The sequence below is a fragment of the Bombyx mori genome, chromosome 21 (assembly GCF_030269925.1).
Source record: "Bombyx mori chromosome 21, ASM3026992v2".
NCBI classification, from domain to species: Eukaryota; Metazoa; Arthropoda; class Insecta; order Lepidoptera; family Bombycidae; genus Bombyx; species Bombyx mori.
In genome coordinates, this window is record NC_085127.1 from 11,152,660 (window position 1) to 11,177,002 (window position 24,343).

Below are 24,343 nucleotides of genomic sequence, written 5' to 3' on the forward strand. Positions count from 1 at the left end.
TTAGTCGTTAAAGTACGATTAGCGCGGTTTTAATAAATTCTGTTATTTTTAATAATATTGAATATTAACAAGCATATAGAAATTCCAGGGATTTCTAATTATTATAAGAATATTTTGGGAGTACAACTTTCGTGTTAAAATCATACTATTCATTACCATGCACTAAGGAGATAAAAACTAAAACGTTTTAAGTTTGGCACCCCTTTGTGAGTAGCGCCCATGGCATGATGTCCATGATGATGGTTTTATTTATTGCGAGATTTGCGATCTTATTGCGATTTATTGCGATCGTTCTACTACAAAGTAGGTCCCGCGTTGTATGAGGTCTCGCGTTGTACGAAGTCCCGCGTTGTATGAGGTTCCGCGTTGTTTGACGTCTCGCATTGTATGAGGTCTCGCGTTGTATGAGGTCTCACATTATGTGAGGTCTCGCGTTGTATGAGGTGCCGAGTTGCTGGAGATATCGCGTTGTTTGAGGTCACGCGTTGTATGAGGTCCCGCGTTGTATGAGGTCCCACGTTGTTTGATGTCTCGCGTTGTATGAGGTCTCGCGTTGTATGAGGTCTCGCGTTGTATGAGGTCTCGCGTTGTATGAGGTCTCGCGTTGTATGAGGTCTCACGTTGTATGAGGTCTTGCGTTGTATGAGGACTCGCGTTAGAACGCGTTAGTGTGGTTTATTTGTTGTTTTGATATTTTCTCTGATAATTAAGTAATATCAATGAAGTTACGACAGTTATGTTATTTATATTATCGTAGTAAAAAAATTACCAAAGACCAAAGTATGGGACATCAACATTGCGGCTATGTGCAAAAAATTTGAGAAATGCTTAGGTATAATAAGACCTGTTTTTGGGGACGGCGCAGTCGTAATCTTTCAATATTTATTCTTTTTTTCAATTTCCTCCAAATAGGAAGTTACTATCTATAGTCGGATTTTTTATTAGACGAAGTCAACTGACGTTTACTGTGTTGTCAGTTTTTGATGAAATAAAAATAGTGTTGTGACAAAGTGAACGATTGAAAAAACTCCTGAATTAATGAAATTGCCTCCATTGTCTAGTGAATAGTTGGTGTGCCGAATTGCCGATATCGGGTACGGGGTTCGAATTTTAGGCGTGTTTTGTACATACCAACGAGTTTTCGACGAAATATTATGTTCCTATAGTATCTACCTGAACTGAATACCGAGTGTTTCAAACATTAAGAAAAACATTGCGGGGAAGCTTGTTAGACTGTCCTATTTCCAATACATCATATAGTTGAAACTATAGATGTATAAAATATAACAATTATAGGTAGGTTATGAAAATAAAATAAAACTGATTGTAGTTACATACTACTAGTAACGTATATTGGAGCACTTTAATACAATTTTATTGTAAAATATAAATAATATTCTTTTATAGTTTGAATTTAATGATTAACTCTTCACACTCATTGTTCATTCATGTGATTGAACGAGAACCGAACGCATCACTATTACTTTAAATATAGCAACATTATATCACAAAGTGACATTAGCTACTGTCAGCTGGCTTCGTCTAATTAAAAATCCGACTATAGTTGTGACAGTGGATTTTTTAGTTGCTACAATCCCATCTCAGCTCATTTTATTTAGTGTCATCCCAATTTATTACAGTCTAAATCAATTTCACCTTATTACGCACCATATCATTTTTTAAAAAATAGTTAATAAAAGATAGGCTGTAATGATGTTTCATGAAGACCTTTGGGAAATGAACTCTACTGTCAGTTACTGAAAGAAAAAGTCCTGACAGTTGACAACTTGACACGATATTTCAAGATTGTCACTTTGTCGTACAGTTGCCAGATGGGGGGGAATTCCTGCAAATTCGGGGGTTTTTTGACCTTGAAGATGAGATTCGGCGGGGAAGATTCTTTAGGGGACATTTGGGGGGAAAAAGGTAGTTGGGAGAAATTTCGGAGGTTTTTTGAGCACTATATAATTCATCCACAAACACAATTCCCATCACTATTAGAATATTTATAATCTACTATACGTATTATGCACAAAACAATATTATAAAGGAAAAATTACGCAACCGGATGAATAGGCAATAGAAACTGTCGAAGCGGTTCTCGAGATTCAATATTCACTGCCATAAGGATCCATAAATTTTGTTCCCACATCGGACATGTAAGATTTTTAATCTTTAACTCCGAAAACGTGTATTCTTTATATAATAAAAACGAAAGTGAATATGATTGTAAAAAATTTTTTAGAGGTGGTTGAAGTTATGGGATAGCTTGATTAAAAAATAAAAAAGATGTGGTGTCGTGGGACACCAGGTAGGAACGAAGTTCCTTGGGCTAATGTAGAATCGACACAATTTGCAAAAAAAGAAATGGTGCTCAATTTTATGTAGGTTTTCTTGGTTTTTCTCTTAAATTTTGCTGATTAGTTTTTATTTAAGCACGGGAAAGTATTTAGGAAATTGAGTATTTTAGAAAATAATAAATTACGTAAAATAAAAAAAATAGTAATTCAAATTATCAATTAAAATAACAAAATATATCTCTTTATTTTTGGTTGACAACATAAAATTACATAGAAATAGAAATAATTACTAAATAGAGAGAGAAGGGATTAGAGAACGAAAAGTAAGAAGGAGAAAGAGAAAGGTATATACACTACTCGCTTGTGTATGCGACTGTCGCGCCTGCGCACGTCTCATTTAACGGTTTTATTCCACGCACTTTTTTCCACGGATTTTTTCTTACGGTTTTACTATCACATTTTTTTCAGTTCGGTCGCGCAGCAAAATCCCTATCCCCTCCAAGCTTGCCGTAAGGAACTTCGTTCCAATAAAAGAATACTTTTGTATTTTATTTCTTCATTAAATTAAGTAAAAGCTGTTTTGGTTTTTTTTTTCAAAAAGCTTATTTTTCGGGGGGTTTTAAAAAAAAGTTGGAGGGAAATTCACACGGTCATCTGACAGCACTGCTTTGTCGCAAGATTTCGGAGTTGAAGACATTGAAAATTTATTCAAAGCTTGTTGAGTTTGCTATCGTTTTTTCTGTTCTAAACGTAAAATACGATTTCGTAAACAAAAGCATAAAGAGAAAAGTCAAAGATTTGTGATACGCACAGTGATTTTATTATGAACCGTCGTAGAGGACATGATGATGAAGAAGGATATGGTGAGTTGTTAAGATCAAACATATACAGGTTATATTTAATTTTATTTGTACATTGTGAAGTATGTAATTGTTTTTACTATTTTCAGAACGCCTCCATCGGAAAAGGCGTCGTGTATCTGAAAACCAAGAAATCGAGGATCGCTTAGAGTCCTTAATTTTAAGAGTTGGCGAAAAAAGTAGTTCCAGTTTGGAGAGTAACCTAGAAGGATTAGCAAGTGTACTGGAAGCCGATTTGAGTACCTTTAGAGTTAAAATACTACGGATACTAACGGATTGTGCTATCCGCATGCCCGAGAAATGTACAATCTATGCAACTCTTGTTGGTTTGTTGAATGCAAAGAATTATAACTTTGGTGGAGAATTTGTTGATTACATAGTAAAAACCTTTAAAGAAAATCTTAAAGTCGGGAAATGGAATGCTGCTAGGTATTGTCTAAGGTTCATTGCGGACTTGGTGAACTGTCACGTATTGGCTGCTTCATCATTGCTGACTTTATTAGAGACATTAGTAGATTCTGCTAATGAAGATGGAGTACCTCACGTCAGAAGGGATTGGTTTGTATTTGCGGTGCTGTCAGCATTACCTTGGGTTGGTCGGGAGTTGTATGAAAAGAAGGAATCTCAATTAGATCACTTACTTGTGACTATAGAGGTTTTCTTGAATAAACGGAGTAAGAAACATTGGCCAGCCTTAAAGGTGTGGTCGGCTGATTCACCTCATTTACAAGAAGAATATTTGGATTGCCTCTGGTCTCAGATAAAGAAGTTGAAACAAGACAATTGGTCAGAGAAACATATTCCAAGGCCATATCTTGCCTTTGACTCTATTCTTTGTGAAGCTTTACAACACACACTTCCTGCCATTCAGGTATCATATGAATTTATAATAGATATACTATGATTTTCTAATACAAATTAGTTAAAGTTTACATACTTTGGTTTTGTTCGATTATGGTATTCGATTATGGTATTTATATGGTTCATTACCACCAAAGTACAGTTTACTAGTTATATCTGGAGCTGCCCACTTCTAGTGCATTTTATTTAATTTACCTTACACACACTTTGGAACTAGAAGTAACTTGCCCTGTGGAAGTTCGAGGCTTGAAGAACATGTGTTTCTTCAAGCAAAGGTTGCAGACTAATTTATTTCAGCTTGTGTGCCAGGGGTGCCATAAATAAATGTTACATGTAAAGATTGACTAATAAATGCGGTAACAAAACTAATAAAAAGTTAACTTTTTTTAAAAAGTTGCACCAATATAATATTTTCGTTTACAAATCATATGGTAATAATTGATGATGTTTTTATATTTCAGCCACCACCCCATAATGACACTGATACTTATCCAATGCCTCGGGTTATATTCCGTATGTTTGACTACACAGACTGTCCAGACGGACCAGTTTTGCCTGGAGTGCACTCTATAGAGAGATTCTTGATAGAAGAACATTTGCACAATATTATTGAGACATATCATTTAGAACGTAAAGAATGTGCTGCTCAACTCCTCTGCTTTCCTTACAAAGCCAAAATTCCTCTGGAATATTGCATAGTTGAGGTGATATTTGCTGAATTATTTAATTTGCCAAAACCAAGGTATTTGGAGATATGTTATGGTTCAATATTAATTGAACTTTGCAAGCTTCAGCCATCAACAATGCCACAGGTTCTAGCTCAAGCTACTGAAATTTTGTTCATGAGGATTGACACCATGAATGTTGCTTGCTTTGACAGGTATGTTAACCTTGGATGAAATTTGAATACATTGATAGTTTCATTTTAATTTTGTGGACTCAAGACACTTACACCTTATCTTTTAATTTATATTTTTCTTTAAATGTATGTATGTGCATGTGTATAGCTATGGGATAATTAATGAACAATATAAAATTTTATTTTGGGGTTTTCTGTTCAAGCATATTTCACAAAATGATACAATGTTGAATAGAAGAATGTTGTTATCTTAAATATCACTTAAAGAAGATTACAGTTGAATAGTAAATAATATTTTAAAGTAGTCTTTTTTTTAAGGTTTGCGAACTGGTTTGCCTACCATTTGAGCAACTTCCAGTACAGATGGTCATGGGAAGATTGGGAGGCGTGTCTCCAATTAGATCCTGAACATCCAAAACCCAGGTTTATCAGAGAGGTCCTCGGAAAATGTCTAAGGCAAGTTTATGAAAGTTTCCCTTATATATTCTATGCTAACATTTTGCGAACATGACAATAATAATATAATAAACATATAAGTGAATTTCAATATTATATTAACAAAAACACGAAAATAAAATATATTTCTAGTAAATTAAAAACTAAAATTTGATGTCTCAAAGCTGTTTTTATATCGACAATTTACAATTAATAGTGATAATATGAAATACTTATTTGTGATTTTTCAGGCTATCTTACCACCAAAGAATCAAAGACATGGTCCCAGAGTCGTTTGCATCATTTGTGCCACCCAAGCCTGAACCAATCTACAAGTATTCCATGGAAGGTGCAGGTAAGGAAAATAACATTACACATAAGCATGAAATAATTTATTCATTTAAAATAACAGATAATAAATCTTACACTACACTTAACTAAACACTTATTTACATTAGGTTTTGTGCATTTTATGAGGAAGAACTGTTGCTAAAAAGTATTCTTATAAATGCTTCTACATTTTTTGCGACTTAATAGATAATTGCCGTTTTATATCTTTGGCGTTCATGCCGACTTTTTTGACGATAGTTTGTAACAGAATTAAAGCTGTAAATTCTTTAAAAACAATATAAAATTTTACTCCATCGCCATCAGTTCTAATATGCTGTATCTGTCTTGGTAATCACTGTAATTGTCGTTTGCATTTCTGGAGCCTCTGTTATCGTCATCATTGTTAAAAGGGGAAAACTCATCCGAAAGCTCTACATCATAAGCAATATCTTCTTCACTGTTTCTGTTATTTGTTTCAAGAGATGACAAAAATTCTTCTATATCCGTACTGTCCTCCTCATTTATTTGCCTATCATAACTATTAATATGTTGTGTTGAATCATTTCTTGGTTTATTTGTCTCATCTAATGAATCTAACAATTCATCTAAGAAGTCTACTGTTGTTGTTTTTTCGCTAGTACTAATCGTTGTCCGCATTTCTACTTTCATATCATTTGATGAACTTAGTTTTGTTGCTAGTGATTGTTGATTTTTCTTCTTTTTGCATTTTGTTTTATTCTTTACAGTTGGAAATAATGAAGTGATGATTGTTTGTTCAGTTGTTATTACGTTGTCTTCAAGATTCTCAATTAAATTTTCGTTAGGATTAGATGTAGAATTAAAAATGTATTCACTGTGATCTTGAGATTCTTGTTCTTCACTAGTTTCCGTTGGATTATTTTCGTCCTCAAACTCTTCCGAATCGTCTGTCTGATTAAGATCTGTGGTAGACTCCTGGCTATTCTCATCATCTTTCTCCTCCGAATAATCAGAAGTGGCTTCAGTGGTTGCTATTTTATTTTCTATTTCATTTATATTTTTATTTACTATTAAAGTAGTTATTATTGTACTAGTACTATGATCTTGTTCTGCCTTCTTTTCAAGTTCTATATCATTTGATTTCTGTGTAGACGGTGCATAACCTTGGAAATTAGACACCTTTCTTCTCGGAAATTTGTTTGAAACAATGGTTTTATTTTTTTCTGATGAAATAGCATTCCATCTGTCATGTTTGACCGATGTGCCTTTGTACATTAGTGTAGATTGTCTGTAACGATTCTTGTTTCTTGGCTGTATGGTCGAAGGTTCTATTTCGTTTTGTATGGTAGAAGCTGTAGACGGGGAGGTACTTGAAGGCTTTAGGGTCGTTTTTTGAGACACGGTAGTTGTATGTATGGTTGTTGTTTGGCCCGTAGTACTCATTGTTGATTCAAGAGAAGATGCCGTAGTACTTACGGACGTAGTCATCGGCGTGGTTGAGGTTGTTTTATTCTTAGGCTTCCAACCAGATTTTTCATTAACCACAGCAGAACTCGCTTGAGCTGTCAAATCTTGTGTTGTGCGTGTTCTAGTGATTTTCTCTGGAGCGTTTGTAGTACTTGTGTTTCTACTAGTGGCCGGTTTCCTTTTTCTGTTTTTATCGATTTTAGTGAATTTCGGCGGCGGTCGCGTTCGTTTCTTCGGTTTTTCCGTCGTCGTCGTTGTTGTTGAAGTTGTGGACGTAGAACTAGTTTCATCATTTATCTTTTTGACTTCCGTCGTAGTGGTAGACTCAGTTGTAACAGTTGTAGATGGAGTGCTCTCTGTTACATTGAATTTTTTCACTTTTTTTGTTGTTACTAAAGGTGTTGTTTTAGTGAAAGCTCCTAGTACGTTGGCCCAATCCATTGCGTCGGTATCCTCAACTGAAGCGTCACTTACTGTTATTATATCAGGTGAAGAGGTCGATGTTGATAATGATTTCACTTTGTCTTGCTTTTTCGTTGATTTTCTGACATTAGGTACGATTCGACGCGATTTGTTGTTTTCTTTTATCACACCCTTCTCTGTTGTTGTATTATTTTCGCCATAGTCAATAGTTATCGGACGAAATGATGAATCAAATGACGAATCCGGATTTGAAAATAGAACTGGTGGGCTAGGTCGGAAATCTATTGGTTTTGGTTTTAGAGGCTTCGATGAATGTGTCAATTTTAATGGTGGCATTGGCTTGAATGGTTTCTTATCCATTGTAACAAAAACTCCAGGAGGTGCGTTGTACACTGGCGGTCTAACATGATCCGGGAAGTAACTTATTTTCATGGGTGCTGGTCTTGGTTTATTGTGACTTTTATAACCAGACATGAGCTCGGGTTCTTTGGATACTACATAGGTTATGTTAAATTTTAGGTCGAATGTTCCGTTCTTTAAAGATGGCAAAGTTGGCAATAATGGTGTCATAACTGGAGTAGGTAAAACGGCGGGCCTTGTGGTCTTCACTAAGTTTGATGAAAGATATCTGTGATCTGAAAGTGAAGATGGATGAGCATTGTTCACTCCCGAATCAAAGTCCGCATAGGGAGGAACATTAGTAAATAGTGAAGTTTGGTAGGATGGTCGCGAATATTTGTATGATGGGGGATTGTAGGGATAAGGCATCATTTTATTATGATGATGATGGTGATGATCACTTTGTGTCACGTGCCCTGTTTTAGAATGTTGCGGATAAATTTGGGGACTGAAGTGATTTTGCTGCTTATATCTTGGCGAAGGCTCATCGTATGTATCCTCGTCAGAGAATAACGAAGAGAAAATTCTATCTAAACCTTGATCGTAGTGCTGGTTTTTATGATAATTTGATGGTGCTATATTCTTATGAACCCAGATGGCTCGTTGTGGTCTATTGTTAATCGTTTCGTGTACTCGTTTTGTTACGGTCGGTGTTGTCTCTCGAACAGTATAAGTCCTTACTGCATTTTCGTACGGTTTCTTCTTTGGCGATGTGTGCGAGGTCACAGAAAAAGTTAACTCATAGTGGTACTTTCCTGACATCGCTTCGTCGTCCCTTTGCCTCACTCGCTTCACGTACCAGTAAGCTTTAACGCCTTCCTTACATTTTTCATCATTACACTTTTGTCTTTTTTCGTCTTCAGTGAAACGGAAGCCATCGCTTTCTTCTAGGAGACGTCCTCTAGCCACCATTGTGACGTCACCAAGCCATTCCGGATTTTCCGCTTTACGTCGATCGAAAGGGGCCGTTTTAATTTTTTCCCACATTTCGTGGTCGTCAAAGTCATTTGACGCGTGTTCATCTTTGCTATCAGGTTTCGCTATGAGTTGGTCTATTTTATCTCTGACCAAAGTAAGATAAACGCTGTGCCTTAAAGCGTCTTCCCAATAATGTGCCGGAACAGCGGCAACCGAAGAAAGTGCGTCACTTTTGGTTATCTCTTGCAAAGTGCCTGCGCCATCTTGTCGTTTACTTTGCCAATTGTTTAGCGGTATTGGCGTAGGGCTAAAGTCATCTTCTTCGGTCGATTCGCAGTTGTGTTCGGGAATCTAAAAAAAGAAGAGCAAAATTTCAAAATCTTCATCAACTCCAACTGGTCATTTGAGAATGCGTTTGAAAGTAAAACGGCAGCCGGGAAAGTACGGTAGAGCGGTTGGCGTGTCACAAAGATGTTGCGTGCCGGACGATCCAGCTTGCTTGCTATAGTTTCCAATCGAATAATTTTAATACGAACGTACTTAGCCATTACGAATTAGTTATTCATTAAGTCGAAACTGTGTCTTTCGTTGAATATACATCTATAGTTTAAAATTATTTTTTCATTTTGTTGGTTATGTGTAGATTACTTTCATATGAAAGCATATTTTTTTTATCTATTTTCCAAATTGCTAGTATAGTCTTGTGGAAAAATGGTTTTAAGTGATATCAAAGCAAGTAATTAAAACGCTTGAACCATTTGCAACCATTTGCGCCAATTGAGCGATCGTGTGATGATAACACCTTTGTTATCGGAAGGTGATCTAGAGCCAAATGTTTATGTACCGCGACGACGCATCGTTGCAAGTGGTTTTTTTCAAATGTATTTTAAAACTATAGTTTTTCGACTGCTAACTTATTGAATTGATGAAATGTTAATCATTATACAAGTTAAACTTTTTTAGTGTTTTTAATTATATTTCGATATTTTTTGTTGGGATTGACGTATGTAAGAGGAAACCTATAGCGGTTGTCAATGCCATGAACAATGTAAACGCATGGTTAGCAGGCTACCGTGCGCACCCAAGAACTCCATACTTAAACTCCAGTCAACGGGACATTCGGAAAAACTAATAAATGTTAGGGTAAACCGCTAAGAGCATGATGTAGCTTAGCCACTGACTTTGAGCCAACATAAATGTTGCAATGTCATTAGAATAATTGTAATTTTTGACGGTAGTCAGGTTAAAAGTTTGAAAATAAAAATTATTGGAACTCCAACATTCTGGTAATTTTTTTGCTCACCTATCGGCCAGTAGCTTCACGGGACCCTGAGAAAGTTTGCTAACATCTGACCTAGCAAGTGCAGTGCTTCGCTGAATCTGCTACCGGATCGGAATCGCGGTACTCAGTGACACGATCCGATACAACTCAGTGGGTTGGAATGAAGCATCATCCTAAATTTTTTTTTTATTGCTCTTGTAGGCAGACGATCATACAGCCCACATGATGGTGAGTGGTTACTGTCGCCCATGGACTTCAGCAATGCCAGGGGCAGAGCCAAGACGCTGCCTGCCTTGGTTGCTATAAGTGTGTAAACGAATTCACAGTTAGCTTGGTATTAAGTTGTCTGAGCCCATAGATGCGTGATTCTGTCGTCCGCCTTGATACATGCGTCTCTCAATTGCTTGAGACGTCTAACCGTACTCTACGAACCGCGAATGGTGCATTGGAATAACGAAGGTTACCTTACTAGAGACATTCCCGATTAATCTAACAGACAGTGTGTGGTTTCATTACTCGGTCCATAAACATTACTTACAAAAATTATTTAGTATTCACGGTCGTATTATTGACGATTAAAAAATTGTATTACAAATTACTAAAATACTTAGTTGATTACCAAATGATATTTGTTGATTTGTAAGATCATCGACTACATACGGTTACATAAAAACTTATCTTTATTTTTCAACTTTTTAATTATTTTGATTTTCGAACACGTATACCTATTATTTTTAAATCTAAAAATGAATCGCTGTTCGTTAGTCTCGCTCACTCAAAACTCGAGAACGGCTGGACCGATTTGGCTAATGTTGGTCTTGAATTATTTGTGGAAGTCCAGAGAAGGTTTAAAAGGTAGATAAATATGAAAATGCTCGGAATTAAACAAAAAGAACAATTTTGTTTTCCCTTTGATGTCTTCCCCGTCGGAAGGATTCTTTTTGTTTGTTTTAAGTTTATTTTATACAAAAGATTAGATCTTTTATTTATCGATTGAGACACTACGAAGTCTGCCGGGTCAGCTAGTTTACAATAAAAAAGTGCATTTTCATTTGTAACAGAACTTATGGCTGGACTAGGTATGTATACATTTAAACATATATAAGTGTGTGTATCCGTCCCCAATAGTATAAGGAATATTAATTTGGGTCCAGGCGACCGTGTGTGATTTTTCGACGATTATTTATTTGCGAATAGTTAATGTATGTATTTCAACTTGTGTGATTCAAATTAATATATTATTTCGCTTCGCACGCTTGAGTGAGCGAACCGTTTCATTGGGTGGCTCCGGCTATGCGAAAATTTTTCTTTCGAACAATAGTAACGCCGGAGGTCGCTGTTCTATCATAATCTGAATTAATTTCATTATTGTTGTAAACATAATACATACATATATAGCTCACTGAACGCGCGACTTGTAGTCTTTTATGTGGTTCTGTCCGACCTTGGTTTTTTCTCATATAGACGTTTGTGACTTGCGAAACGTAATTTAAGATTATGTTTGATCTGGGTTAATTCAATTGGGTGATTAGATTTAACAAAAAAAAAAAAACGATTTTGTTTTCACAAGCGACCTGTGACTTAAATAGCGTCAGACATAGCACACTGAGTTTCTCGCCGGTTCTTCTTAGTGGGTCGCGCTTCCGATCCGGTGATAGATTCTGCGAAGCATTGCTTTTGCTAGGGCTAGTGTTAGTAACGTCACTAGATTAGAAGAGCCCCGTGAGCTCCCCTACTCGTCCGGTGAATCTAGCATGACCCCTCGAGGTCACAAGAATAGGTAGGGAAAAAAATCGCAAATTGGAGATTAACATTTATAAAGTTTTTTTTTTGTTGAATATGTAGATATGTAATTTAAATCAATAAGTAAGTACATTAATAATTTTGGTAATACAGAAATGCTGTATATCGACGCTTGAAAGGCAAACGTGACTAAGCGACAATAACTGCTTTGTACATAAATGATAGGCAATAACCATATTCGATGCGCAAACAAAATATATTTCTAGGTCTATTAAAATCATTTCAATCCTACAGCTACTAGCTAGATTCTACTACAGCTAGATTCGTTAAAATAATTTTTGTTTTCAAATATTTCAACTTTAAATTAGTCTACTGTAAAGTTCACGCATTGTCGCTTAGTCACGTTTGCCTTTCAAGCATCGATTACATATCGATAATAAGATTTTTATTACGATTTTTTCTACTGCAAACAGTACAAAGTTTTATAAAGTGATATATTTGAACGCATATCAACGCGTAAAAGCTCCTTATTCCCGCTTCCTTCAGTTGCGTTTTCACTATTCGCGGAATTGAAAAGATACGTTCCCATTCCTATATTCGGGACTAAATATTTCTTTATTCGCGGATCTCATCGGTGCATACCTGATAAAAAAAGTCAAGTAGGGATTCAACCAAATCAATATCATGTGTAAACGCGCTTTTCCGCGGCATATATACGGAATGTATACCCCGCGAATAGAGAGCATTTACTGCATATACTTTTAATAGTCTTCAATGGTGGTAGGACCTCTTGTGAGTCCGCACGGGTAGGTACCACCGCCCCGCCTATTTCTGCCGTGAAGCAGTAATGCGTTTCGGTTTGAAGGGTGGGGCAGCCGTTGTAACTATACTTGAGACCTTAGAACTTATATCTCAAGGTGTGTGGCGCATTTACGTTGTAGATGTCTACGGGCTCCAGTAACCACTTAACACCAGGTGGACTGTGAGCTCGTCCACATATCAAAGCAATAAAAAAAAAAAATTGGGCGTGACAACGAAAACTGTAAAGTATTCGGAACGTCGGAGCTAATGTAATGACAATTTAAAAAAAAACGTGATTCTACCGTAAAAGTAGTTTTAAGAACTATAGACCTTTAATGAAAGCTTCAACTAGTATTAATAATCGCTTCTGTATTTATTTTATATTAAATTTATCATATTTATTTAAAAATAAATAACGTATAAAATATTATTGTTAAATAGTTATTTTAAAAAAAAAAGCAGAAAATAAGATTTTGATTAAAATTAACATCACTAGAAAATTTACAAGGTATCCTTGGAAATATATCGTCTTCTCGCATTAAAACTGTATAATTTCAAAACTTACTAATTTTACAGGAGAGTGTCTTAAAGGTTTAACATATTATATTTTTAATATTAATCATATTTGCAACATTTATTTTTTAGTTTTTACCAATAACATTATCTGTCTTTTAAAGTAAGATAAAATTATGTACTAATTTTGTTAATGGCAGTCAAAACATAAGTAAACTAAAAAAACTAAAACTAAACTACGCTTTCTTGACAGTATTTATCAGAAATATACTGGTGGTACCAAATGTTTACGCATATTCACTCAATTTCGAATAGGTTTGGCAATTGTACACTTTTAATGCGAAAAAGCGATATGATGTACTCACAACTATTAGCGCAATGAAAACGCATAGCAGAGCGGATCTCATCTCTGTCCACTGAGTCACTGCACACGGGTTTCACAGACAAAATATTTGCTTATATATTTTTTTTATATCTATCGTTTCGCCGTTCGAAGCGCGTGCGGTGCTGTCGCACCAACTTGCCTTGACTGATCAAACGTAGCATCGGCTCCTTCGCAACCCCTCTCAAGCACAACACTAATTCTCGACTCTTTTTTTCATTTAATTCCTTAGTGGTGGTAGGGCGTCTAATGAGCTCGCTCGTGTAGGTACTACCACTCTGCCTATTGTTGTCGTGAATCAGTAAAGTGTTTGAAGGGCGGGGCAGCTGTTGTACTGAGGATTAGAATTCATGTCGTAAGTGTCGCCGCACACGGGCCACCAGCCACAACCACAAAACGCAGCCACTGACCTATTTCCTGTTGTTTTCATACATTTGGCATGGACTCGCCGCACACTGTAGACGCCGGTGGTCGCCACCCCCCACAAATCGCCACGGCATGCCTCTAGCGGTCGACTCGGCCACAAAATGCCGACACAAGCCACTCGCGCGACTCCCCACCCCTCTCTCCCTTTGTTTTTTCGTCGGAGTTCATTATGATACTGCAAGTACGCGTTAAAAAAAGTAGCGACCACCGACCGCAAGTGTCCAACATGGACCACAAGTGGCCGCTTCTAGTTTCAAGTGGCGGCGATTGTAGATGTGGCTAGTGGCCCGTGTGCAGTGACCCTAAAGGTGGATGGCAGAATTCACATTGTTGATGTACACCAGGTGGGCTGTTAGCTCTAAATCTAGGCAATAAAAAAACCCTTAGACGTTTTAAGGGCTTGGTGTTAAGTGCTTAGCGGAGTCCATAGACATCACAGCGTGAATGCGTCATCAACAGTGAAACTTAGGTACACTATTTTATTGTATAGTATAATAATTACGCTTTTTTTCATCGAATTTGATTTTTATTACTTGATATTTGTCCTTTATCGTTTTTTTTACACCTTAGCTGGTAGCCTTGAGAGGCTATGCCAGCGTAACCTAACAAGTCGGTGAGCTCACGAGGCTCAAACCTGATGACGATGCTAACACTAACTTTAGGAAGGGCAGTGCTTCGCAGAATCTACCACCGGATCGGAAATGTGACCCACTGAGACGATCCAGCGAGAAACTCAGTGAGCTGTGTCTGTGGGTTAATTTGGGTTCGACGAGAACGATGACCGGTCCGGACCATTCGGTCCGCAAGATCGGGAATGTAGTTACTCGCGGCCACGACGAGAGGATTCTCGTGTCGTGCCGCTTTTTTGTGAAAGCTTGGGCTTTATTGTGAAAGACATTCATGAATATAATTGTTGTGAGTTTGAGTATATAGAATATTTCATTAGAAAATTTCCCACCTGCGGTTTGGACATTGGCATATCGGCATCGTTCGATGCGCGTATACCAGGCGTCTTATCCTTTGAATCATGACGAGTTTTTATGTGTGTGTTATGCTTAAAACTAGATTTCATTAATCGATATGGCATAGGTAATAAGGACTGATTTATTCTATTTTTGCGAATTGAATCGCCATTTCTATGAGATTGACAATGATCGACACAGAACATTAACATTCTAGTTTTCTCTATTCTCTCTCTCTCGGTTGAGTTCTCTCTTATCAATTACAATACCTACCTTACACAAATTAAAGATAGATGATACGACAAAAATCATTTAAATACGTCAAGATTACGAGTTGCAAATGCAAAGAATCTTACAGTTCCGTAATTCTTATAATATGATACAAAAATGATATTTTAATTATTTAATTAAAGTGGATATTTAATGTTTGGAATGTATTTTTTTTAAGCTGTGTTACGCGAAGACGGTATTCCGTGGGAAATGTTGTAATGCGTCGTGAGCAAGGAAACCGAGATTGTGCAACAGCTGCTGCTATGCTAACGACTGTACTTACATCGTATCTTGATTGTACTATCGGCCGTGTTATTGTTTATATGATCGCCGTTCTTTGGTTCATTTTTTTTTTATTGCTTGGATTGATGTTAAGTGGTTACTGGAGCACATAGACATCTACAACGTAAATGCCGCCACCCACCTTGAGATGATATAAGTTCTATGGTCTCAGTATAGTTACAACGGCTACCCTACCCCTCTGACCGAAACGCATTACTGCTTTACGGCAGAAACAGACAGGGCGGTGGTACCTACCCGTGCGAACTCACAATAGGTCCTACCACCAGTAATTACGCAAATTATAATTTTAGGGGTTTGATTTTTACTACACGATGTTATTATTCCTTCACCGTGGAAATCAATCCTGAACATTTGAAATTCTAAATTCACGATTTTTTCAAGACAATGTGGTTACATTTAAAATTAATCGATCGATTTTTGTGTTTATTTTTGGGGCTAGTTTTTGATTCTACGAAATTTAAATTTTAACATAAATTCATTGAATGCAGAGTTCGATTTTAAGTACATTTAAATATAGAATGACAAGTAAGAAGACACCGTTGTTGCTCTAAACTTAGCTCTAAAAGAAAGTTATGTAACGCGTTAATTGCTTAATCATCGTTAGCTCCTCAACGATTTTCACGACAGCGACAAAGAATCTCTAAATAGTCATCAAAAATTTTCGCGAGTTGTGGACATTATGAAAATTTTAAGCGGTCCTGGCCTAATTAATAATACGTTCAGTGTTATTAAAATGTTGTTGTTCGCAACTTGTATATATGTAGGTAAGCTTATCTTGAAAATGCCGTAAGCGAGATTCAGGCATCTGTCAAATATCTTGTGTAGTATGATAGCTACTCGCCACATATTAATATCGAGCTAATCATCACACGGTCTATTTCTGAATTCGATGTGTTTAAAAAAAAGGCGGGGTTTTGTGAAGTTTATGGGCTCCGGCAATCGCATTGCTGAACCCATAAGCTCGTTCAACTACGTAGTGCAATAAATTTTTTATTTAAAAATCATAATGATGATTCAATTTTCACAAACATGAAAACTTTAGAAGATCGATCGAAATTTTAAAATGTATATGTTACGCTAAAAATAGATATTGCGGCAAATGTACACATTTTCCGGTAAATGTCCACATTTGCAGCAATATGCAAATGTACATATATCTACATTATATTCAGTTCACATATACCTAACTTTTTGGCAAATGTGCACATTTACCGGTAAAAGTGTACATTTTCCAAGAGTGTACGTTTACCGCAAAATATATATTTTTTACGAGATTAAAGCTTAAAAGTATTTTACAACTACTGAGTTATGCTGTTTTTAGTTTAATTGAATCGTGTGCAATTTTGAAATTCATTATTTAATTTACGATTCTGTTTGGACGGTATGTTGTCGTATAAAGAAAGTATACATTGTAATAAGCACGCGTTTGCCGGTGAAATTTCTAGCTCGTCGCGTGCGCACTTTCCATCTCTTGGATTTTTCTCCGCTTTATATTCGTAATTTTCGCGGCAGTAGAATCTTGAGAATCGAAAATAGTAAGTAGGAGTATAAATTTTATGCATATATGCCCCAATGAATTGCTAATTCGCGTTTAATATCCTAATTTTTTTTTTAAATTATTTACATAAATATTCTTGTGTAAATTTGAATATTGTTTTATCTACAAAAAGTAAATATGTAGTTTGTTTGCGTTATTACAAAAATCGTTGTAAAAAAGAGCTTAATGTATATTTTAGATTCGATATAATATATTATAACCGATTTTAATTTCGCTTTCGTTTAGTAGTTATTCCTATCAAAGCTTTAAAAAATATATCATCAATAGAAAAGAGAAAATGTAATTAATAAAACAATTTATCGTGATGTGTCACTGTTTATTGAATGTCGACACTATTCGATTATTTTTCTTTCTTGGAATTCATTACCACCATATAAAATGTATATTTGTAATAAGTTCATATTATTTTTGTACCCGCAATGTAAAATGAAGGTAGTTGATGGGCGCCCATCTGATTCCCTCAATACAGAGGATCAAACATGCGGCCGCCCATTTTAGATTAGGTTTCATTGCGTGTTATTGTCACCAGATTGTGTTCTGGCTTCATTTATATTTTACCAAATCTAAAACAAAAGATAGATGTAACGCGTAAGCTTGCTTACTGGAACGAGTTAATTTTATTTTAATTTACTGTAAACCATGGAAGCTTCAATTTTATGTCTCAAGTTGTCTCCGTCTATCACCAAAGGCTATGTTATTCGTCTCCTTAAGCGCCTCCTACTTGAACGAGTTAATTATTTTAATTTACTGTAAACCATTGAGGCTTCAACTTTGACTTAAGTTGTTTCTGTCTATCACCAAACGCTAGGTTATTCACCTCGTTAACTACCTTTTCTTTTTTTTATTGCTTAGATGGGTGGACGAGCTCACAGCCCACCTGGTCTTAAGTGGTTACTGGAGCCCATAGACATCTACAACGTAAATGCGCCACCCACCTTGAGATATAAGTTCTAAGGGTCTCAGTATAGGTACCTCCATCTGTCTAGTGCAATATGAATACCGTGATGGTCTATTCGAAAACAAACCGTATTAAAAATACGAAAGATAAGAAAGAAACATATTAAAGATAAGAAAGAAAGATTTATATCGAAGTTTTAGTGAATGAACGAAATATTCTCATGATCGTTACCATTGCTTCGGAACGGAGGTGTGGTAATTTTACGCAACCGCTCAGTCGTGGTATTGTTCGCTATGGTCTCTAGCTATCACGTTGTTACCATCTACATTAATTGTTGATGGATCATCTGCAGTAGTTTAAACACGTATGTGAAATATGGTTAGTTGAAGAACTATACAAGAATTTCTCGTTTAAAGATATAAGATAAGATATAATCCTGTCGGTACTTTCTAGTATCTAAGTATAAGAAGTATGTGCTTAGTTTTTTTTTTAAATTTAGGAATGTTTTTTTTTAAACAGCTGCTCTACCCGGCACCGAAGCCGCCCATCAGCTCGTTGTATTCGTGCGTAACAAGTGCACACCCGAAGAAGCCTTGAACGTTCTCCGCGACCTACCGAACCCCCTCAAGGAGGGCGAACAAACGGCCAACCAGCCGACCGCGTACAACCCCCTGAAAATCGACGTCTTCGTGCAGACCCTGCTGAATCTCGGCAGCAAGAGCATTTCGCACAGTTTCGCTGCGATCTCGAAGTTTCATTACGTTTTTAAGGTTAGTTCGCGTTAAACAGAAAAAAAACACTATCCGAGAATTACATCCGTATTACAGTTACACATTTCGGAAAATAAAGACGTTCCTTTACCAATAGTATATCCCAATATGATCCAAATTATGAAGTGATAATTGTATAAAAGTTGACTACACGGAACCTTCTTCTTCATCGTTCGCTCACGGCTGAGGATCGCGACCACATGTGACTTTCGTCCATAGTGTTCGGTCACCGGTGGCATGGATATAACTTACGAAAACTGAATCGAACTGGTGGTATATTACTAGTGGAATATTACTCGTGGTAGGACCTCTTGTGAGTCGCACGGGTAGGTACCATCACCCCGCCTATTTCTGCCGTGAAGCAGTAATGTGTTACGGTTTGAAGGGTGGGGCAACCACTGTAAAAACGGAGGCTTTAGAACTAATGTCTTAAGGCGGGTGGCGGCATTTACATTGTAGATGTCTACGGGCTCCAGTAACCACTTAACATCAGGTGGGCTGAGAGCTCGTCCACCCATCTAAGCAAAAAAAATTAAAAAAATTGAACTCGTGATTTTGAAAACGTTTATTAAATTTTACAGATCTTAGCCGAGTCTGAGGAGGCGCAGATATGCATCCTCCGCAACGTGTGGGAGCTGTGGCAGCGACACCCGCAGATGGTCTGCGTGCTCATCGACAAGATGCTCAAGACTCAGATCGTCGAGTGCAGCGCCGTCGCCACGTGGCTCTTCTCGAAGGAGATGGCGCCCTACTTCACGCACGGCTGCCTCTGGGAGATGCTGCATCTGACCATCGACAAAATGAACAAGCACGTGTCGAAGCTCAGTAAGTTGCTTGTGTTTTACAAATCAAAATCTATGACGGTAGATGCAAGCAGAGGTTTAAAGTCGTCGTGGCCAAAGGATAAGACGTCCAGTGCACTCGTGTTGAGCGATGGCAACGGTGTTCGAATCCCGCAGGCGGGTACCAATTTTTCTAATGAAATACGTACTCAACAAATGCTCGCGATTGACTTCCACGGTGAAAGGAACATCGTGTAATAAAAATCATACCCGCAAAATTATAATTTGCGTAATTACTGGTCCGCACGGGTAGGTACCACCATCCTGCCTATTTCTGCCGTGAAGCAAAAAAAAAATTACAACATCCAATTTGTTTAACAGGTGCAGAACTCCAGGAAGCCCGCGAAGCATTAGCGAGAGCGGACTCGAGCAGTTCGGATTCTGAAGATGAGAACAGTAAGAAGAAGAAAGACCAGGACAAGCCTACTGAAGAGGTATAACTTTTCTTTTTGGGATATTATGACCTAGTAACTAAGACCTTTAAGTCATATCTTATTTTAATTTATATTCTTATTTTTATGAATATTGAAAATAAGGAGTGAAATGAGATGATATGGGATGAAATATAATCTCAGTAAAATGGTGGTCATTTTGAGACTTTTTCAGTGGACCTTTTGAAGGATCCTGAGAAGTTACGTTCAGCGGCTTTGTTTCATTTTCCCACATTTTTGCACATTCACAGATATTAAACAGTTAATAAACCACCGTTATTACTCATATAAACCTGAAGAAACACTAAATAGACAAAATAAAATAAATCACACAACTTCAGTACTCGCGTTCTCGCCTTTTTTTTTGACGTGACTACGTCTTTTAATTCGATGGAGCCGGCTGTACGCACGAAAAAACATGACTCATGCGGCGTTACCTCGCTCTGAGGCGTTCCATTTAAGACTTGAAGTGCAAGCGAGAGCGCGCAACGAGCGACAAAGAGGCACAATCGGCCTCCGCGTTCGGCAGCGTTCGACATTTGTCTTTCTCCTACTTGAGTGAGCGATGCATCCGCGTGGACAGCTGCTATACAATAATACAATTCACAGCACATTCCATTCATACTTGTAAAAAAACTATGTACATTGAAAAAAAAAATTACATAATTGTATTTATGCGTACAAATAAATGTAACTTGATCAATTCAATAGTGATTTCCATTTACCTCCTTCTCTATATCCATACAAAATATCTATCAAACAAATAAAATTAAAATGTTCTTTTGAAAAATGAAACCATTCCATCAGTATTTTCTTGACGTTGTCACGTTCAACTATCGTCAGTAAACCGACTTTACAGACAACCGATTTTTTTTCCTACCTAAGCTGATAGCCTTGAGAGGCTATATCAGCGTCGCCTTAACTAGTAGGTGAGCTCACGGGGCTCAAACCTGATGAGTCGTTCTCGCCAAAAAGTCAAGAGGTATATATAACCAACGCATTGTACCAAATGTTTGTATTCCAGGCGGTCGAGCGTATGGAGGAGCGCCTGGAAGCTGCACATATGGACCAGAAGCGGCTCTTCCTGATCGTGTTCCAGCGGTTCATCATGATCCTCTCGGAGCATCTCGTCCGCTGTGATACAGACGCACGGGACCCTCACACGCACTGGTACCGCGCCACGCTGCACCGCCTCACGCAGGTCTTCCTCATCGTGAGTATACAACACACCCTTCGCCCCACCAGTAGTACCTGACCGAGGTGCTCCTGTGTCATCTCCTACCACTGTCTCCAAACTCCCTCATGCTGCTCAACCGCCCTTCAGGTGTTTTATCCGCCGTCTTCTTCTTTCTTACCTTCTAGTAGGGCGTAGGGCTCGAATAAAATTCTTCAATTTAATTTTTTTTTAAAACCTTCAGGACTACTAATCACTAATAACATAGTATACGCGTTGGGGTTCGGAATAAATAAAATTCTACCGAATTATAAATTAAAACTGTATTTAACTTAAAACGCTCACAGAACACTTTAAAATTCTCGCAATCCGCTTCTACCGCTTCGCTTCAGGTGATCCGTTCGCTGTTTCGCTTCGAGTAGATCCGATTACTGACTTGACCTCGTGCTATCTCTGCAACGTTTTTATACTCGATACGATATCCCTAGAATTATCGAGAACATTCTGGACAAGTCAAGTAGCTTCGATGTGTTTCCGCTCTCTGACAATAGATGGCGTTGTACTTCTCGATTTTTACTAGGTCCTTCGATATTCGTTTGGGGGATTACGACGAAAGGAAGATCTTCCACCGAGCGGATGATATTTGTTCGGTAGACCGATGGTCCAAATGTTGTTGTTCGGAACTTGTATATATACAAGCTTATCTTGAAAATGTCGTAAGCGAGATTCGGGCATCTGTTCGCCACATTCGTTTCTGCTATTCGTTGATAGATGGCGTTACTCTTACCGGCGTAACAATAGTTTTTGTGATTCGTGTAGCCTATACACAAAGTATTCCGTCTGTTCCAGCACCACGAGCAAGTCCAGAAGTACAGCAGCACGCTGGAGACGCTGCTGTTCACGCAGGACCTGGACCCTCACATACTGGACGTGTTCCACCAGTTCGTGGCGCTGACCGCGTGAGCGTCGCCGCGAGACGAACAACACACAACGTTAAAGACTGCTCCATAGAGACGACATTCGCTGGTTGATTATTAAGTTAAGGGATTCTCGTAATATAATAATAATAATATAATTATTTGTGCAGGACTTTTATATATCATCATGATACATTATAATTACATATTTAGGTGGGATGTCATCTGTCAAATCTGTTAGCTTTTTGTTCGCATAATGATTAAAGTCAATTTGAATATATTATTTTCTTATGATCTTAATTTGTTAATGTTGTCGTGGAAGTGTTGTCATGTTTTTTTTTATTGCCTTTTTAGGCAGACGAGCGTAAGGCCCACCTGATGGTAAGTGGTTACCGTCGCCCATGGACTTCAGCAATGCCAGGAGTAGAGCCAAGCCGCTGCCTACTGCAATATATGTAATATGTAGTAGGCTTTGAAGACGGGATGCGTTAAAAATACGTTCGTGTTCATTTAAAAACAAATCGCCAGAAAGTTTTGATGTGAAAATTGGTTAGCCATTTTCTTTTTGGTGTCGAATCTAACTATAGATTAAATGTTTCGAAAAATGTTCGTTAATAAATTCAATATGTATTAGAATTTTAACTTACTGAGATGTGTTGTGTTGTGTACGGGACAGTGCTCATGTTAATCATAGTGCTCTCCAGTTCGCCTTGTGTCCATAAGATGGCGCACTCGCAGGAGGGGAGCTCCACTATGACTCGTTTTTGTTTTTTTATTTTTTTTATTGCCTATACAGATGGACGACTCACAGCCCACTTGCTGTTAAGTGGTTACTGGAACCCATAGTCATATACGCCTTGAGAATTGAGTTCTAACGTCTCAGTATAGTTACAACGGCTGTACATAACTTTCATTGTTGATGAGGGCATTCACGCTGTGATATATATGGGCTCCGATAACCACTTAACACCAAAAACTTAACAAGGGTTTGGTGATAAGTCTTCTAAAACTTTACTAAGTCTAAGTCTAGGGGTTTTTTTATTGCCTAGTTGCTTAGATATAGAGCTAACGGCCCGCCTGGTGGACACCCCACATCGACAATGTGAATGCCGCCACCCACCCTTGGCATGAGTTCTAATTCTGAATACAACGGCTGCCGTGCCCTTCAAACCAAAACGCATTACTGCTTCACGGCAGAAATAGGCGGGGTGGTGGTACCTACCCGTGCGGACTCACCAGAGGTCCTACCACCAGTTATTACCGTACCCTGGCTCGGACGGTGGGTACCTGTATCCCCAGCGCGGCACAGGTTAGGGGTTGATCCAGAGTGCGGAGTGACTTGTAGCCTTAACATCACGCCGCGGCTACCGCATCAGCTTCGCTAACAATTTCTTGGGAAAAAGACATCCCACAGTCTCTTGATTTAAAAAAAAAACGGCAGTACTGTGGAAATGGTTTCTCATAGAATAAAGTAAACAGAATGTTGTTGGGTGAACTATAAAAATATATATCTATATGTTAATACGTGAATTGCGCGGACGGAGGATTATGGAATTTCTCACACTTATAGAGAACACAGAGAAGAAAAGCAGAAAGTATTGTATTTTTTTAATTATGCATAAAATATACATTCAATCTATTAAAAAAAATTACGCACCCTACCGTGTATTTGATACAACACATAAAATATATATGCTCTTTGTTTATTGTCATCTTTATAAACACGAAACATAGAGTTTGATGCGAAAGTAAGAAAAAAGTTTTTTTTTTAAATTTCCTCCCTATTAAGGTATATTATATTGTTGTAACGTAGGATACGTTAAAGTGAAAAATTATTCAATTGTTAAGTCGAAGGGCGGTTTATTGTATTTGTATAAGACTTAAGACTAGAAAAGGTTAGATAATGTGAAGACAAAGAAAGGTTTTGAAATAACGCGTAGAAATGAATGTGCTTATTGAAGTGAATTTGATGAAATTGTATATAAGAATAATAAAATTTTAATTGTACTTGTTTTGTTATTATTTCAAAAAAGACTCCAATGTATGTTGTGTTGCTCTGTAAAAATAGACACTACTACATTTAAACCAATTTTTTTTATAGTAATTAATTTCATAACTTCGTATTGTGTTTCGTTCGTTCTCGTGAATTAACCCACAGACACAGCCCACTGAGTTTCTCGCCGGATCTTCTCAGTGGGTCGCGTTTCGGATCCGGTGGTAGATTCTGCGAAGCACGGCTC

The 24,343-nt window shown here is 37.5% G+C and overlaps 2 protein-coding genes across 2 annotated transcripts; one reads left to right on the plus strand and one right to left on the minus strand.

Moving 5' to 3' along the window:
* Positions 1–2,771: 2,771 nt before the first annotated feature.
* LOC101745390 (nuclear cap-binding protein subunit 1) lies at positions 2,772–24,110 on the plus strand. The gene is made up of 10 exons (XM_004929660.5): positions 2,772–3,163; positions 3,250–4,031; positions 4,483–4,901; positions 5,199–5,336; positions 5,567–5,670; positions 18,489–18,739; positions 19,321–19,564; positions 19,903–20,015; positions 21,037–21,225; positions 22,036–24,110. Exons 1-10 carry the CDS (start codon positions 3,124–3,126, stop codon positions 22,147–22,149), a joined length of 2,394 nt encoding a protein of 797 aa, XP_004929717.2. The 5' UTR covers positions 2,772–3,123; the 3' UTR covers positions 22,150–24,110.
* On the minus strand, positions 5,693–13,750 carry LOC105842146 (probable serine/threonine-protein kinase DDB_G0282963). The gene is made up of 2 exons (XM_012693388.4): positions 13,536–13,750; positions 5,693–9,182 (listed from the first exon to the last, which is right to left on the minus strand). The coding sequence occupies exons 1-2, from the start codon at positions 13,575–13,577 to the stop codon at positions 5,952–5,954; spliced, it is 3,273 nt and encodes a 1,090-aa protein (XP_012548842.4). The 5' UTR covers positions 13,578–13,750; the 3' UTR covers positions 5,693–5,951.
* Positions 24,111–24,343: the final 233 nt, after the last annotated feature.

Coding starts and splice junctions, on each gene's coding strand:
- LOC101745390 (XM_004929660.5), top strand. CDS start 3,124: ATGAACCGTCGTAGAGGACATGATGATGAAGAAGGATATG. Junction 3,164..3,249: donor TGATGATGAAGAAGGATATG/GTGAGTTGTTAA, acceptor TACTATTTTCAG/AACGCCTCCATCGGAAAAGG. Junction 4,032..4,482: donor ACACACTTCCTGCCATTCAG/GTATCATATGAA, acceptor TTTATATTTCAG/CCACCACCCCATAATGACAC.
- LOC105842146 (XM_012693388.4), bottom strand. CDS start 13,577: ATGAGATCCGCTCTGCTATGCGTTTTCATTGCGCTAATAGTT. Junction 9,183..13,535: donor TTTTCATTGCGCTAATAGTT/GTGAGTACATCA, acceptor TTCTTTTTTTAG/ATTCCCGAACACAACTGCGA.